The sequence below is a fragment of the Parasteatoda tepidariorum genome, chromosome 4 (assembly GCF_982258835.1).
Source record: "Parasteatoda tepidariorum strain Cologne lab strain chromosome 4, Ptep-v5.0, whole genome shotgun sequence".
In the NCBI taxonomy this organism is placed as follows: domain Eukaryota; kingdom Metazoa; phylum Arthropoda; class Arachnida; order Araneae; family Theridiidae; genus Parasteatoda; species Parasteatoda tepidariorum.
Window position 1 is genome coordinate 109,731,498 of NC_141758.1, and position 18,645 is coordinate 109,750,142.

The 18,645-nt window shown below is 29.6% G+C and overlaps 1 protein-coding gene and 1 pseudogene across 1 annotated transcript in view; one reads left to right on the forward strand and one right to left on the reverse strand.

The window, feature by feature from the left end:
• LOC147812546 (uncharacterized) overlaps positions 1-18,645 on the reverse strand; it is a 91,594-nt gene that overhangs the window by 14,973 nt on the left and 57,976 nt on the right. The window contains 3 exon segments of the mRNA XM_087162347.1: positions 252-381; positions 5,124-5,219; positions 8,473-8,537. Of these exon segments, the coding sequence (XP_087018473.1) occupies positions 252-381; positions 5,124-5,219; positions 8,473-8,537 (291 nt within the window).
• LOC147812547 (uncharacterized) lies at positions 15,115-15,960 on the forward strand (annotated as a pseudogene).

Consider the following 18,645-nt stretch of genomic DNA (forward strand, 5'->3'; position numbering starts at 1 on the left):
TTGAGTGGAGAAACAACTGTTCTATAAAACAACTGGAGAAATGTCCATTTCAGGTTTATTTTCAAAATGGCAAAAATATTTTGAAAGATAGGTTTTTAAGGTATGTAAGCATTTAAAATTTTCTATAAAGAAAGTTTTTAAAGGTAAATAGTTTCTGAAAGAAAAACATAAAACTATAATAATTAAAAAAAACTTGTAAAGAATAATAGAAGTTCTAAAAACAAAAGAATAAAAAAATAGCAGCAACTAACCTTTAGATTTAGATACTGATTCAAGATTCTGTTTGCTTTCCCATTGGCTAAGTCTTTTCTTTAAAACAATGTTTTCCTGATAAGTTAACAAAGCATGGAAGAGAGTAGGCACTAGAATGTGCGTTCTTAGCTACAAAAAACAATTTTTTTTTGCTGTTTTAATCATCAAATAAGTGTATATTTTTACAATACATTTACACATAAATATTGAATTCATAAGGAAGTAATAATAATGAAGGAAACAAAACTTTTTGATAATACATATTTATCATTCTTTCATACTTCTTTAGAGTTCGAAACTTATAAATTACAAAAATACATTAATATGCACTGGTTAAAGCGAATTGTATAGAAATATTTTAGGTTGCACGATTTAAATCACCAACATCATTAATGGTACAATATAACAACACATTGTTTTTGAAATTTACTGATTCTGTTTGTTTATCAATGTTTATTAAATAAATATATATAAATAAATAACTGTTATGCAAAAAATACTCATAATATATCATCAGTCGTTAAAAAACAAAATTATTTATTTAATCCTTTTCTCAATAAATAAAAATTATTAATATAAATTAATCATCTTTTTATTACGCAACCTTGCAGAATCAATAAATTTTAAAAGACACTTGGTAAACACATTTACATAGAATTCAAAACCATTGCACGGTTGCTGAAATGTTTTGTCTTATTATTCCTCACTTTCTTTTCCGACAACATACTTGAATGTGTAAGGCTAAGAAATGAACCTTGGTAATAGTTTAAAACAATTAATAACCAATGCATTATTCCTTCCCCATTTCTTGGTGAAGAATCTCATACCTACTTGCATTCATACCTGCCAACATTGGAGAAATAAAATAACGAAGATTTTACTAGCGACATTTTTTAGCCTACGAGTGAAGTTTTGATACATCAAACATAATCATGTAAGTTAAAAGGAGAAATTCAAAATTGGAAATAATATAAGCACTTAAATTTCGCGAAGTAAAAAATATGTATATAAATCTTAATCTAAAGAAGATTTTTTTAAAAACCATTATTTATAATTAAACTGTAAACACTCAACATACTACATTACTGGCAATAGCACCATCTGTTAAAGTATCTGTTAAGGAATAAGAGAAGTATTTGTGACATCAGCAGATATTTTATTGCCACTTTTTTTTTTAAATTTCTTCAACAAATACGGAGAAAGTTGAGAATATACGGTCATAAAATACAAGAATTTGAGAATATATAGTCGTACAATTCAGGAGACTTGGCAGGTATGCATTATGGATTTTTCAGTGGTCAGAGATGTCTTGTGGGGCTTAGCACTTACAGCCACACACTCAGAAAGATATCCAAAATTTATTATTTTACTTAAAATATTACAAATTACATAGATAAAATATTCTTTAATCTGGCAATTTGGGCTTTACGTTAACATTTTACGAAACATTAATTTTTTATTCTGATTAATATCCTACTCTTTCAATAATATTTTATTTTCAGCATAATTCATCCATAATTATAATTAGAAGCATCATTCATTTATAAAATCCTGAATTATGAAGACAAAGTATCATTTACTTTTAATTTTGTTTCATTTTAAAACCAACAAAATCTACTTCAATTGTAACAACTAATAACACTTAATTTCCATCATAATATTATTAAACTACAACATATATTTATAAATATTACTGAATAATTCAATATAATTTTTATACATAAAAGGTGTTACTGTTCCAGCATAATCATGGGAGCCACTCTAAAAAAATTTCAAGACTAAACTTATTTTTTGACCAATTAGCACTATCTAGCGTTGTTTACCAGAATTTTCATAAATTCATAGCTCCCTGACTCCAAAATGTATCTTTCCATAATAATGGCACAAATATTAAATCAATAATTTGATTTTTTTTTTACATTTTGTTAATTCATTTTTTCACAGTAAACAAGATAAAAATAATAGTTAACCTAGTAGATCTTTTGGCACCAATCACTGGATAACCACTAATAATTGCACTAATTTTATAACCACTAATTTTTGCATGAAGCTGTTTATATATCTACTTTTTTTTTGCTTCATCATTATTTATTTCATGCCTTATCCCCCATAATTTTCTCTTAAATAATCCTAACCTTAGTCATTAACTAAAACGCTAGGGGAAAATGAAAACTTAAAACAAATCTAGATACAACAATAGTACAAATTTTGTTTAAGCAAGCAGGCACTAAAGTTCAATCAATTTCATCCTTTCATTGCGATGCGACATTATTACTAGATCCCTTCGAAATAAATATAAAAAAATAGCAATGTTTTCATTAAAATGTAATTTTTGAATAAAATTAACTACAAAAATAAATAGAAAATGTTTGTATCATTTTTAAGGTAAAAAGGATACTTTACTTTAAAGAACAAATGGAAAAAAGAGATTAATTGATGAAGTTCTCAACACTGATTTCAGTCCCCAGGACTGAAGAGGGGCACCCATGATCATAATTTACAATTCCTTAATCTATTTTGATAATTAAATGTAGTATTTTTGTTTTTCTCTTTTAATAATAATGTATTTTTATTCTCCTTAATTTTATTTTCAATGTCAGTGAAAAATATGAATCATATCACGGGGAAGAAGAAAATCTTTTACTGCTTGTTTTCTAAATGAGTGCTCAGTGTTATTAGATAAAATAATAAGAGGGGGGGGGGAGATAAATGCTGTCAAAAACACACCAGACAATAAGAAATAGTTGAATATGATTTATTTCGATTTCTTGTTTTAAAAATCTAAACGAAACTTGTGTTTTTACCAAGAATCTCATTCTGAAAGACATATTTTTGCACAAAGGCTCATTGATTATTACAATTGCATTACTCATAACATTGATTATTACAATTTTCCAACAGAGAAAAATGTATGATTTTTTTTAATTTATTAAGAAAATTTCAATAAATTACCCTGCAATGATCCATAAACCTATATCACGTATTTGTATTTAATCTTTTTAAGGTGTTGATTGTGGTCTTTATCATTGCAGCTGCATCAATAATGTTCGGGATATTTTGTTTTTTAAGTTTCGGGTCCGCAATTTAATTTTAACCATTAAATTTTTCATAAACATAATGCCAACTATAAAATCATATGACATGATTTTTCTTTGTAAAGAATATGCACGTTTTTGGGTCAAATTTCCCTTTTTCTTTTGCAATGAGTTATAGAGTGCTTGCACACATTTCATAAGATGACCGAATTACCTCGAGCGATTCTATTAGAGATGTCCATTGGGTAAAACATAGATTTTTTAATTGTAAAGCACTTTTTATTTCATTTAACTTTTCTAATAAGATCCGAAACCGCTTAGTACTCACAGAAAAAAAAGACGTTTAACTCTTGCATTAAAAACATATCCAATGTTATAAAACTCACATTGCAACTATGACTATAAAGTGTGTTAATACACTATCTGGCCAAAAGTATCCGGACACTTAGTTGTATGGACTCTGGTCTGAGTATAATTTTAATTGAGGTTTACATTATATATTTCAGCTGGTTGTGAATCAAAGCATTTGTTTTGGTACTTCGTTATCATCTGAAAATCAAAATTTTTGTTAACTTTTCAATTTGCCAACTACTGAAACACCTCTTCCAGGTACTGTATTTTTTAAGCTTACTGGTTATTATTTTTTCATTTATCTAATTCCATGTAAATACATATTTAATGATACTTCTATTGGATTATTATCTCATTTTTGTTCTCTAGTTATGTTAGAAGTTATATTAATTTGCATTTTGACTACATTCAGTAGATTAGTGTGAATACTGAAAGTTTCTTAATGTTTCAAAGGCTCCGAAATGTTTTTGATTCTGTTTCATCTGTATCATTTACACTTCTTAAGTTTCTGCTACCATTTTTTTCAACTGACATCCCACCACAAGTTTCTGCATTTTTATCAACTGAAGAATTAGATATCAAACGTGATCTTTGAGGTGTTTTTCCCAAAATGAAACAAATCCAACAAGAGTAAATGTTTTTCTTCTCAAAAACTAAAGCGAAATAAGTCAAGTGTTGGGAATAATTTTGTTACGATAGACGCGTGGATCTTTTAGTTTCAGAAACATTCTAAACAGGTATTATGAACGTTATAACTATATCATTTGTGAGAGTAACTGAAAAATGACAATACATAAGGGAAAATCATGAATCAAGGTTCAAAAGTAGTAAAATGGTACGGCATGGAACTTTTATTTACGTCGGGTTTTGGCGACGGTCTGAGAAATATCCCTGAGGCTGATCCGGAGACAATACATACACTCACACACCATCCATCTGCAGATCGTAACTTTGATCTGAGCCAGAGCACGATCAATCTCCAATCCAGTACCAATAGATGTGTGATTTGTAAAGGGATCTTGGACTTTTTGACCCGGCAGATTTAGCATGCGTCAGTCACCAGTTTGAGCACGGAAAATCTTCAGCCAGTAGAGATCGTACTCGTGACCGCTCGGACATGAGCCTAACGTCCTATCAGCCAAGGTTATCCCATCCCTGTATTAAAATGTATTAATTATCCCTAAATCACTATTTATATCAAGATTATTTTTGAACACATTAGTAAGTTTTTGCTCCTTAAAATAATTCCTTTTATTTTAGTTGAATCTTGAAATTCACGTAGCTCAGGATTTCAGGTCTTCCTGATTTAGAGTCTCTTACTGCATGTATATTTTATCTTATTTATTTATCTCTAACTTTCTAAATTGTTACCATAAAAGAAGAGAGTCAACATTTACTAAACAGGTCAATTGATTTTCAATACAGCATTTCTAATGTGCCATACAAATCATGGGATCTATATACATAAAGTATATTTGAACATACCTTTCTAGGTACACCTCTCCGAGTTGGCAAAAACTGATCTCGGTAGGCAGATAGTACAGGCATTCGCTCTAGTCTGCCCAACTCATGTATATGAGGCTATGGAATAAATAAAAAAAGAATATGGATTAACACTTTATTATCCAAACATCTACCTTATAAATGTTACTTTGTAAACAACGCAAAACTTATAAATGCGAAGATTTTTTTAATCATATTCCTCAATGCGAATTGTGTAGATAAATTAGATTTCAGGATAAATTGTTCAAGTTTTTCATAATTGATACAGATTACATTAAAAAATTTACTGATGCTGATACATTGTAAGTATACACACAGGGAAACTTGGAAAAAAAATTATTACTGTTCTAGTATAATTTGCTCCCTAGTATATATAGGATGCATCTAAATATATAAACTTAAGTTTTCAAATGAAATTTGGTACAGCTAAAATTGTTTTTATCTTTTGGTATTTGAGAACTGAGATTCATTTTTCCACATTAAGTAAAAGCAACATATGGAGGAAAATTCTTATTAGTGATAAGAAATAATGTTCTGGGGGACATACTATTTTTGCTGTATTTTAACTTCATGTTAAAATAATTAAACTCATTGAAAAAAAGCACAAGAAAAAAAAGGAAAAGATCACTGGGGATGATTTGAGACAGCAGATTATTTATTAAGAAGTAAGTAATATCCTGTAAACTGAAATTGAAAATAAATTATGGAATCTTTCAATGGAATTTTTTTTAAATAATTAGATAAAAAGTTATTCAGGGTAATTTTTGTTCTTTTTAGCCCTATACATTTATTAATCCATTTCAAAACTCTTCCCCTTCTGCTGGCGCTTCTGGAAAAATATTTATTCCAAACCACACATTTTAGCTACAAAAAGGAATGCTTCATAGGCACATTTTTTAAACTTGGTTATGAAATACCATTTTTTAATAAATAAAATGTGTGAAAAATATCAGATTTGGTAAAAAAACAAACAGGGCATTTTGTAAAAATCTACAACAATGCATTAAGATTTTATAAGAAATAACTTTTACCGAAAATACAACATAAATAACTGACTTTTACTAGAGCTAAGACTAAATTTGGTTACTTTTAAAAATGGCCTAGTTATTGCCATTAAAATAAAACTTTTATAGTTATATTTGTAAAACCAAATTTACAAACAATTTCAAATTTCCCTTCTGGAAACTGCTTGCAAGTTAATCATGCTACTAAAGTCCAAAGAAATCTAAATACAAGGTTTTTATAAATCAACGGTGTTAGATACTTTTTTAAGAAAACGAAAAGTAGCTATAAGAATTAAAGAAAAAATGTAAATACATTCGAAATCTTCCTGAATTGTAAGAGTTCTAAAATGTTTTTAAAAGTTGCATACATATATTTTTTTTTAAAAATATTTACGATCACAAAATTAACTTATTAATTATATTTTGACATGTTTTGTCAATCAAATACAGGGTAATTCGAAATAAATATAGTGATTCGAATGTGGGGTATGGGAAACGCTTCCACTGTTATTGAACATGAACGTGATTCAGCAAAAGTTCTGGGTGATCACATCATATAAACACACCGTCCTTTTTCCTTCCGTGAGTGCTTCGTCAAATGTTTATCTTGACATGCTTAAGGTAGGGTTAATGGCACGGCTGGATACTGATTCAATGGATTACATTTTGCAGCAAGATGGAGCACCCTCACACTTCAGTACGATGGTTCGCACATGTTTAAATCAACATCTTCCAAAGCATTGAATCAGCCGAAGTGGAGATGCCGACGATATTTTCTGCTCTTGGCCACCAGGATCTCCGGACTTGACACCCTGCGATTTCTATCTATGAGGTTATGTGAAGACAAAGGAACTCCTGGATCAAGTATTGGGAGAAATTTGCTTTCCTTGAAGACTTTTTGATGGAACTGACCCGCATTTATGTTACATGGAGAGAAAAACCACAAAAACGTCCTTCGGTTAGCTTGACAGCAAGGGGTCTCTTACCCAATATCCATCCACCACTGAGGATATTTTAAGTCAGTACTGTGGTCGGTGCAAGCTGCTGCAGAGTTTGCATCGACCAGCCATTGCTGAGATTCGAACCAGGTTTACCTTATTGGAATGCGAACGCTCTATCCCCTGAGCTGTCACGGCTCAACCCCCAAAACAATTTTATATATATTTTTTTTTAATATTTTATTTTGTTGAACAGCCGACCCAATTTTTTGGTTTAAGACTATTAATGTTCAACTCCCCAGCCTTGTAATTTTGAACCTAATCCAGAAGACAAGGGAACTCCTGGATCAAGTATTGTGAGAAATTTTCAACCGTGGTGGACTTTTTGATGGAAATTACCCGCATTTGATTTACTCTTAAACCAGTGAATACCAATTTAAAAGGCACTTCAAATATGATTAACTTAAATTCATTAGCATGTATCTTTTCAATTTTGAGAAAATTGCGCTTTGTCTGTTGACACAACTAGTAATGCTTTAAAATTATTTTAGAAACATCCAAAATAGAGTACCTATAGAGTAATAAAATCTATAACTGTGTGCCAAAAATGTAATTTAGGACTTTGCGCTAAATATTTTCTGCCATTTCAAATATAAATTTCATGATAATTGTTGCAAAATATACTAAATATTTTACACAAAGGGAATTTGGGGGAATTTTATAATTATCAACAAAAAAAAACCACAACATTTTCTAGTTATGATTTCACATTAAATGAACTTGAAATGTTATGTATTATGTTTATTCATAATTTTGAATAGTATGTAATTCATCAAAGATAGTTAAGTGAATTCTGTAAATGATGCTCGCTTCATTATGTATTAGTGACACTTAATTAAATATTCAAGCAAGCAACAATCTACACAAAAATTCTATTTCTATTGGGATTTTTTAAGGAAACTTCAATTTTAGGGAATTTTCTAAAATGTACAAAAACCAGGAAAATTTTTATTAAACCAGTAGACCAGGAGAAACTGGCAAAATCCAGGAATCTACTGGAAAATCCAGTAGAGTTGGCAGCTATGCATTAAAGTTTTCGACATTTTTTTGAATGTTATGTTCTACTTGATGTTTCATTAGTATGTGACAGAATTTTATATCAAAAAATATTAATTTTTTTTAAATGTGGTAAAATATGGGTTAATTTATTAGCTTAATATGTATGCGAAGAAAAAAGTAATTTAATTTAAAAAGAGTATTTTTCAACCGTGTTTGCATAATTGTCTTAATTTTTTAAATTTAAAAAAAAGTCAAATTTTTTTATTTTTTAAAAAGGATTTCAAGAATATTAGTAACAGAAATATGAGCAAAATATGTTTGAAAACATACCATTCTAGGTACTCCTCTTTGGGCGAAAGTTGGCAAAAAGTGATCTCGGAAGTTAGTATATGATCCTATAAAATAAAAAATATATCAATTAAAAGTACTTGAAATCCTACCTTAAAAACAGTATTGTCAATAATGCAGAATTTTTCAATAAAGAGTTTAACAGACATATTACTTATTGTAAATTTATGTCCCTTAAATATGTAGAAAAAATTAGAATCTTTATAACTTTAAATTATAATCTTTAAAAGCAAAACTAAGCAGTACATATAAGGATAAAATTTACTGCACCAAATATTTCATAGGGCAAAAAATATTTCTTAAATACTAGAGGAATAATATTTTTTTAATTCCTACTTTTGTATATTAAACATATGTACACACACATGGAGTATCAAAATTTATAATGAAAAATTAAATAGCTAAATTTAAATAATGTGCACGATTAAGTGCATAACTTTTCCTTTCATTTGACCATACAATGGACATATAGAAAAAAAAATGGCTATGACTTTAAAAAACAGTATTTAGAAAATTTATGATTTGAAGCAATAAAATAGCTGAAAAAAATACAAAAGCAAATAACTAAATACTGTCAGAGATATGTAGTTATTTAAAGCTGTTTTATTTCTTCTTTAAAATAAGTGTAATATAAAAAGCCTAAACTAGAACTCTTAAAAATGATGTTATTTCTTTCATTTTTTGAAAGAAAACCATAATTTTTAAAGAACAGGATAAAAACATTTCATATTTTAATAGAATATGACTACGAGTGGTTAACATATTTCAATAGAATATGGCTGCGATTTTGCTATAAATTTAGAACATCGGAACACTGTGAAATTGAAATGGGATGAGGCAAATTCCCTTTTAAAAGCGCCTCAAACCAACGACTTTCCATATTTCTTTTTTTTTTTTAATTGTAAAATCATGAAAAATTTTGTCCAATACTGATATCCAGGTGCACAGTTACCCTGTATATTCTTCTTAGCCTGGATATTTAAAACTTTACAGAATATGATGTTATAAAATCAGGGTTCCCACTCTATTTCAGAAAAAAAATTCCCTTACTTTTCCAGGTAAATTTCAATGAAAATTGAGACCATATTTTCATTAGAAAACTTTGATTCTTTTATTTGTAATGTAAAATATTAGATTTTTTATGTAAAATAATATTAAATGGGGAAAAGAACACTTCTGTTTGACTAAAATGAGAACCTCTAAGAACAAATAATTGCAATAGATATTAGAATTATTTAAGTTGAACCACAATAACTGATTACTGTTAATGACAATTTTAAGACAGGCTATTTTCCAGGTATGATATAGGAATATTCCAGGTTTTTGTAAAAAAAATTGCATCTTTCCCTGACTATTCCCTGATTTTTGGGGTTAAAATAAAATACCCTAACAATTCCAGGTTTTCCCTGTTCTCCCTGACCCGTGGGAACCCTGTAAAATATAATGATATGGCAATTTTTGCTCCAAAATTCCTGTGCTCACACAACAAAAATATTAAAAATGTTTTAGTAGAAAAAAAAACACTAAAACAAAACAAAATAAACAATATACTTTATCTTTAATGAAACCTATCTTTAATGAAACCTATGGCAAGTTCTGTGGTTTTATTAAGGACATTGGCTGGCATTGTAATTGAAGAAGAAAATCCCTATCATTTTGTTTTTTCTCCTCGATATTTACAGGACTCAATTGATCTATAATGAAACACATGGTTTATAAACATAGGATTTCAATTTGCAATGGACAATTAGTATCAAAAGAATCACACACACTCCTTCTTTGTAGCTATATTTTAGTTTGTTTGATCGTTTAGTTTTATTCTGTGCTGGATCATCTACATTTTCTTTGTCTTCATTTTCAGTTGTATGTGAAACTGAAGATGAATCACACTGCTGTTCCACTAGGGATATATCACTCTTAGGTGAATTGTCAGAAAGTATTTCTCCAGGCAGTATTAAGTTATTCACTATCTACAATTGCAGCAGGTAAAGGAGATAGAGGTTGCTCACATGCTTGGCTTTGAGGGACTTCTGGAGCAGTTGAAACTGACTCTGCGACAGCCTCCTGAAATTAGAACAAATCTCGTCAAAAATAGTCAGACACTAATAAATTGAGATTCTCGGCATCAAATCTTTATCATGCGTTCAAAATCATGCGTATCGTATTGCTAAGGTAAAATAACTAAAAAAAGAAAAAGTATCAAAAACTGCTTTTTTACATAACACTTAAAATAGATTTACTTTTAGAATCTTTCATGTAAGTAGTTTGTAGCAATTCTGTTTCAAGTTTATTATTAGTTCATCAAGTTCTTCTTTAATGTAAGTAGTTTGTAGCAATTCTGCATCAAGTTTATTATTAGCTCATCAAGTTCTTCTTTAATGTAAGTAGTTTGTAGCAATTCTGTTTCAAGTTTATTATTAGCTCATCAAGTTCTTCTTTAATGTAAGTAGTTTGTAGCAATTCTGCATCAAGTTTAGCTCATCAAGTTCTTCTTTAATATAAGTAGTTTGTAGCAATTCTGTTTCAAGTTTATTATTAGCTCAACAAGTTCTTCTTTAATGTAAGTAGTTTGTAACAATTCTGTTTCAAGTTTATTATTAACTCATCAAGTTCTTCTTTAATGTAAGTAGTTTGTAGCAATTCTGCATCAAGTTTATTATTAGCTCATCAAGTTCTTCTTTAATGTAAGTAGTTTGTAGCAATTCTGTTTCAAGTTTAGCTCATCAAGTTCTTCTTTAATGTAAGTAGTTTGTAGCAATTCTGTTTCAAGTTTATTATTAGCTTATCAAGTTCTTCTTTAATGTAAGTAGTTTGTAGCAATTCTGTTTTAAGTTTAGCTCATCATGTTCTTCTTTAATGTAAATAGTCTGTAGCAATTCTGTTTCAAGTTTATTATTAGCTCATCAAGTTCTTCTTTAATGTAAGTAGTTTGTAGCAATTCTACATCAAGTTTATTATTAGCTCATCAAGTTCTTCTTTAAAATCAGGCAATGTATAATTTTTCAATAAGGCGCTAAGACAGATTTCGTAAGGATACCCCAGTAATTAAGTTGGTCAATTTTGTTTATCTCTATTAAACCTCCAGCATTTCTTATGATATTCAGCAAAATAATAATAACAGCTTTAAGGGTGCTTAACAAATCTTAGGATAGAACACTATATTGCAAAGTAATACATGCTCCTAGCTTCAGTTTCTCCCTATAGGTATTAAGAAAATGATTATCAAGAACATATTTAATTAGACCTATTTGCATTACAAACTTGCATGTTACCCCTAAAAATGATATTTTACCTACTTCATTGAATTTTTAAGTACGATTTAATTGTTTCATTCATTTTAAAAATTATCTTGCCCAAACAATATTTATATTCGACACGAATATAAATACTGGGGAGATAAATTTTGCTGAATATAATCCAGTAGGGATTTTACAAAATAAATAAATTGCTTATTAGAATATACAAATAGAATAATAATTTATCTTTTCTATAAGTTGTGCTTAAGCAAGTTTCTTTTTTATCCAAAAAATGGACATAATAGTATGCAGTGTATCTGCTAAATTTTAGATTTTCAAATTCATGACTTTCCATGACTAATTCCAAGCATTTTCATGACTTAACGAAAGTACTATTTTCTCCGACAAAAAGACAAATTTAAAAAAAATATTATAATAGCATTAATTGAAATGATAGGTATAACCAAAACTGTTGTACTCTGCATCTTCATATTTATAGATTTTAAAGTCAAAAAACAGAGTAAGGAAAGAGTGGAAGCAATAAAATAGCTGAAGAAAAGAACAAAAGCAAATAATTTATTTTCTTTTTTTCTGCAGAATTATATTCTAAAGTTATTTTTCTTGTTCATCTGAAGGGAAAGAAATACTCCTGATTTTTCTGAATAAAAAAAATCGCCATTGACTAGCTTGCTTCAGCTAGAATTTGAAATTAATAAAATTAAAAAAATAAATAATAACAAAAATTCTGAAATCACAGAAGTTTAAAAGACAATTCTCTCTAGAAATTTTTGAAAGAACACCATAATTTTTAAAGAACATGATAAAAACATTTTATATTTTAATAAAATATGACTGTGAGTGGGGATTTTGTAACAAATTCAGATAGTCTGCACACCATGAAATCGGGGGAGGGGGGTAAATTACATTTTAAAAATTTGATTTTTGAGAGATTTAAATCTCTGACTTCCATGATTTTTTTTGATAAATAGTTAAAATCATGACATTTCATGACAAATTTTGTTCAATACCGAAATTCATGACTTTCCAGGTGCGCAGATACCCTGTGTATAATAACATTATTTATCGATAAGAAAATTATAAGTTAAAAAGTCATTAAATAAAATTTATTATTTAATAAAAAAATAAGGACGCAAAATAAAATGCGGCAACTAAATATCATTTATTAGATAATGCGCTTATCATATCATGTCTTTTGGGACCGAATCATTTAAATTTTTTACAAAACATTCTGAAATCATTCATGAAACAGTGTAAATTCCAGTAGCGTTGATAACTATTATAAAGAATTACCTAGAATTAGTCCACAAAGAAGAAAAATACAAAGCTGATAAATGAGAAGCATAGTCACTTAATATATTAGGAATGTAGAGAAATGGATTGCATTTTGAATATTTAGATTTAACATCTGTGAAACAAGCAAAAAATCAAAGGAAGGAATAGAAAAGAATACTATAATAAATTAGTTTCAATGACTTATGATCGTGTAAAAAATTCTAATTTAATTTGATTATTGAAATGCCTCATGACTCTCCTAGATACTCATTATTTTCCAATTAACTCATACAAAACTTAAAAAAGTAATATTTTGATATGGTATTTCATGACTTACCCTTTTTAAATCTGTTACTTCTCAAATCTGACCTTAGAATTGTTCAAATGTTTGTCTAATATTTTTTGCATTTGTGTAAAACAACTTTCCATATGAAAAAAAGAGAGATTATCAAAATATGGCAAAAAATACAACAAGAAGTTGAGTTTTCTTTCCTTTAAAAAAAAGGCATGCTTAAAACCCATTACTTTTATATTTATATTTAATTCTTCAGTTCATAAAAGGCATTTTTGAAATTCATGTATCCAAAATATTTTAAGCAAACAAAATTTTTTAATTTAATAAAGAACAAAAATTTTTTTAAATTGTTAGGTGTAAAAAATTTTATATAAAAGAAGAAAAACAATTTATAAATCTATATTAAAACATATTGAGCAATCACGCACAAAACTGAAAGTCATATGACGTCACAATGAAATATGTTAAATACATTACCCTAGAATAATGAAAAAGACAGTTTTTAACATTTGTTTACATTTCTCAAGAAAAACTAACATAAGATTATTTTTTTATACTCTAATTAATTCATGTGATTTTTCATGCTTCGCGATGAACTTTAAAACTTTCATAGGATCTACAGTAAATGACGAAAGAAAACAGTATCTTTGTACACCCAATGCCAAAAAAATCAAGCAATTAACATGTATCGATTACTTTGGTTGTTATTTGCAGTAATTGTATAAAATTTCATAAATCTAACTTAAATACTTATGGTAATATGGACATTTGTATAAAAAATTATTTTTTTTTTTGCTATAACTTAATAAAATAAAATATTTAATATTTATAAAATGTTTAATGAAATTAAACATATTTTTGGATTAATTAAATATTAATTGCAAAATTATTGTTACAAAATTTTAAAAACATTCCTTAAAAACTGAGCAAGATATGACTATTTAAAGTAGTTCTATGCTGCTCATGTGCGAAAAAATTTCCCATAATTTTGTAGTGGCTTGTATTTCGCAACTAATAAAAAAGTCTGAGATGAATATTTTTTTTAAGAAAAAAAGGCTTAAAATAATAAGGGAAGTTCCACAAATTCCATTTTGTACCAAAAGACAAAATTTATTAACAAATTTCAATACCCTACAATAATAATCCGGTCACCAAACTGTGATGGTATAAGGAAGGAAAACAGGTGGAAGAAAATATTCTTTTATGAGGGATGATCCCCCACAATGCAGGTGACATTTTTAATATATCTTGTTTAATAATACAAAGTAAAATTTGTCGAAAACACCTTATCATTTTAAGCTTTCTTTCAAAAAGCACAAAAATTACTTAGAGAATTGCTTGAAACTTTTTAAATTTCTAAGATATTCAAAACAGACTTTTTTCATTTGTTGTCAAATACGATACACTAAAAAAATCATAAAAAAATATTTGAATTTTTTTTTCTACGCATACGCAGTATAAAATAACTTTTTTAAATAGTCATATTTTGCTCAATTTAAGAAAAAAAATTTTCAAGTTTTAAAACAATAATTTCTTAATTCCTCTGAAAATTTTGTATAGTTTAATGAAATATTTTTAAATTTATAGCAAAACAGACGTAAAACAAAAAAATTAGTTTTTTTTAATGAAAATGTCCATATTTTCACGAATATTTAAACTAGGTTTATACATAAAAACATTCATTATCATTTGATGTCAAATCACTGTTCACTAATGTTCCTGTTGAGGGGGCTTTGGAATGCCTAAAACTTAGACTTTCGGAATATCATTTTTTCCAATATGAGGTCAATGAATATGTTAACCTTACCCGTGTTTGTTTACAACAAAATACTTTCGCGTTTGACAACAAATTTTACCGTATGACCAATGGTCTTGCCATGGGAAATCCTTTGAGCCCTATACTTAGTGACATCTATATGCATTATTTTGAAAATAAACTATTCAAAATCTTAACTTTCCCCCTTTTATAAAAGATACGTTGATGACAGTTTTGCTTTGTTAGAGGAAAATAATTGTAATTTAGATCAAATCCTTAATGTTATGAACAGCATTGATTCTTGCATTCAGTTCACCTTTGAATTAGAGTCTGATCAAAAACTTCCTTTCTTAGATGTGCTTGTGACTCGGAATGATAATTCATTCCATACTACTGTCTTTCGTAAACCTTTTGCTGTTTCTCTTCCCCCTCATTACAGATCCGCCCACCCTCCCAACCAAAAACTTGCCTCTTTTCGGTCTTTTGTCCACCGTGCTGTTAATATTTGTTCCAATATTGATCTTCTTGATGCAGAATTAAACTACATCAAAGCCATTGCTCATGACAGAGGTTATTCCCCTAGCATTATTGATAATATTTATAAAAACGTAACTAAACAATCGCCTACCGATAAACCTTCCAAAGAATTTTCTAACAATTTGGTAATTTTACCCTATTTTCCTAAAATAAGTCGGCAAGTTGCTAACATCCTAATGAAGTTTGATTTCAATATTATTTTCAGTCCCATTAATAAGATAAAATTTTCTAATCTCAAACAGCCCATTGACAGTCAAAATAACTGGGGTATATACCAAATTAATTGCCAATGCGGCCTTTCATATATTGGCCAAACTAAGCGTGCCTTAAAGTGCCGTGTCAAGGAAACATGAAGCTTATGTCAAAAAACAAGAATTTAAACGCTCATCTATTGCCCAACATTGTTGGGACTCTAATCATAATTTTAATTTTTCCTCTTCTAAAGTCATTCAAAATTGTTCCTCAATATATGATTTAGATTTTTATGAGTCTTATCATATTTTCAAAAATTCCAAACTGTTGGTCAATGACCTATCAAGTGTTCCTTATATTTCTCCTGTTTGGAAATCTATGATAAAACCTAACTACCCCCCCCCTTTTTGTTCCTTGCTTCCTATTCGTCGTCTTCCATTCACCCTTCCCTCCTATTGGCCGTTTGTCTAAACCCTCTTGTGACGTCATCTTTCTATATATATTTACTCTGTTTTCTTATTGTTTTCTGTTGCACTGATGAAGGTTGCCCTTTGAGCATCCGAAACAGCTGTCTGCTTTTAATAATATTTTTGTGCTCTTTAACGTTGTCTACCTTAGTTCGTAGGTTTATACATTTTATGCAATTATAGCAAAAGTAATCGGTATAAGTTACAAGCCTAATGCGTGATTCAGATGATTGCCTTAGTTAAACAAGTTTTCAGAAGCTCATCTTATCAAACTGAAAATGAGTAGCATTTTATGTTTGAAACATTTTGTACTAGTGATAGTAGTGGCCGACGCATGAAAGATCAAGCAATTTTTCCGAAGAATTTGCATTTTAGTCTAATGCTAAATATCTAATTATATTTCAATTAATTTTTATTGCTTCAGTATTGAGCAGTGGTGGCTCAGGGGATAGAGCGCTCGTCTCCTAATGAGGTGACCCTGGTTCGATCCCAGCGATAGCTGGTCGATTCGAATTCCACACCCAGCTCGCACCGACCACAGTGCTGACATAAAATATCCTCAGTGGTAGACGGATCATGGGTTAGAGTACCCTTGCTGTCAAGCTAATCGTGGAAGATTTTCTTGGTTTTCCTCTCCATTTAATGCAAATATGGGTTAATTCCATCAAAAAGTCCTCCACGAAGTTAAATTTCCCCCAAATACTTGATCCAGGAGTTCCATTTTCTTATGGAATGGGTTCAAAATGACAAGGCTACGGAGTTGAACATTAGTAGTCGTAAACCCTAAATTGGGCCGGCTGTTCAACGACTGTTATAAAATAATACAAAAATGCTTCAGTATTAAGGTTTAAATAAATAGTTTGAAGGGTTAAAACAAGTAATCATTGAACTACGGTAATGAATTCTGTTTTAGATTAGCCCCTCCTCCCCCCTCAGGACTGACGGATGGTGGGAGAAGCGATTCTGGGGGACTCTAAGTTTAAAGAGTATACATACTAAAGAGTACGTATTAGTACGAGATGCAATACGAATCGAGATCACGTCCGTGGGATCTTGAACCGTTAGAAAGGCTCGTTTCATGTGCGAATTTCCAATTTAGTCCGATCCGATCTCCTGTTTGGTATTTTCTTAAATAAAAACTTCCTTCTTGATTTTTTTTTATTTTTTTATGATCAAGTAAAAGTTTATAAAAAAAAATAGGATTGGATTGTGGGCTATGATTGCAGCTTTCGCCAAATTGCGGAACGCTTACCAAAAAATATTTCTGAAAATTTTTGAAGCGCGGCGCACCAACATATTCCTTCTTTTTTTTGTTATTTATAGTAAACATGATAACAAAATAACTGCACAAACCTTCCAACCTTTTCTTTTTTTATGAACTTTCATAAACTTTTGACTAATAACGAGCTGAAATATTTCAAACTTGAGCCTGAAGCTGAAAAATATCAAGAAAAACTCCTCAATTTTAACACGCTTTGTTTTCCTAATACAATTATCCTATACAAATTGAATGCTGTTATAACCAAGTAAAGTGAATTTAACTTATCATTAAAGCAGAAGGAAAATACCGAAAATCACTAAAACAAAGTTTATAATACATTCAATTACAATCAATAATTTATTAATGTATATATGTTACGGTAAATGACAGAAATCGGTGGTTGTTGACTTTCACCGGTGAATGTTGACAATCACATAGTCGCTTTGGTGAATGTCCGAAATATTTATTACATTCGATTTGATATGAATTTATTCGTGGATATAATTACATTTATTCGATATTTTAATACTTACTGACGATAGATCAGAAGAAACATCAGTGTTTCTGGAGTATCGGGCCATACCGGTATACATTTGACCGGTATACATTTGCTCGGTATACCCTACACTGATGCTTTTTTAAGGTTTGGTGCCACTGCCCGGTATACCCTACACTGATGTTTTTTAAGGTTAAGTGCCACTGCCCGGTATACCCTACACTGATGTTTTTTTAAGGTTAAGTGCCACTGCCCGGTATACCCTACACTGATGTTTTTTTAAGGTTTGGTGCCACTGCCCGGTATACCCTACACTGATGCTTTTTTAAGGTTTGGTGCCACTGCCCGGTATACCCTACACTGATGTTTTTTAAGGTTAAGTGCCACTGCCCGGTATACCCTACACTGATGTTTTTTTAAGGTTAAGTGCCACTGCCCGGTATACCCTACACTGATGTTTTTTTAAGGTTTGGTGCCACTGCCCGGTATACCCTACACTGATGCTTTTTTAAGGTTTGGTGCCACTGCCCGGTATACCCTACACTGATGTTTTTTAAGGTTAAGTGCCACTGCCCGGTATACCCTACACTGATGTTTTTTTAAGGTTAAGTGCCACTGCCCG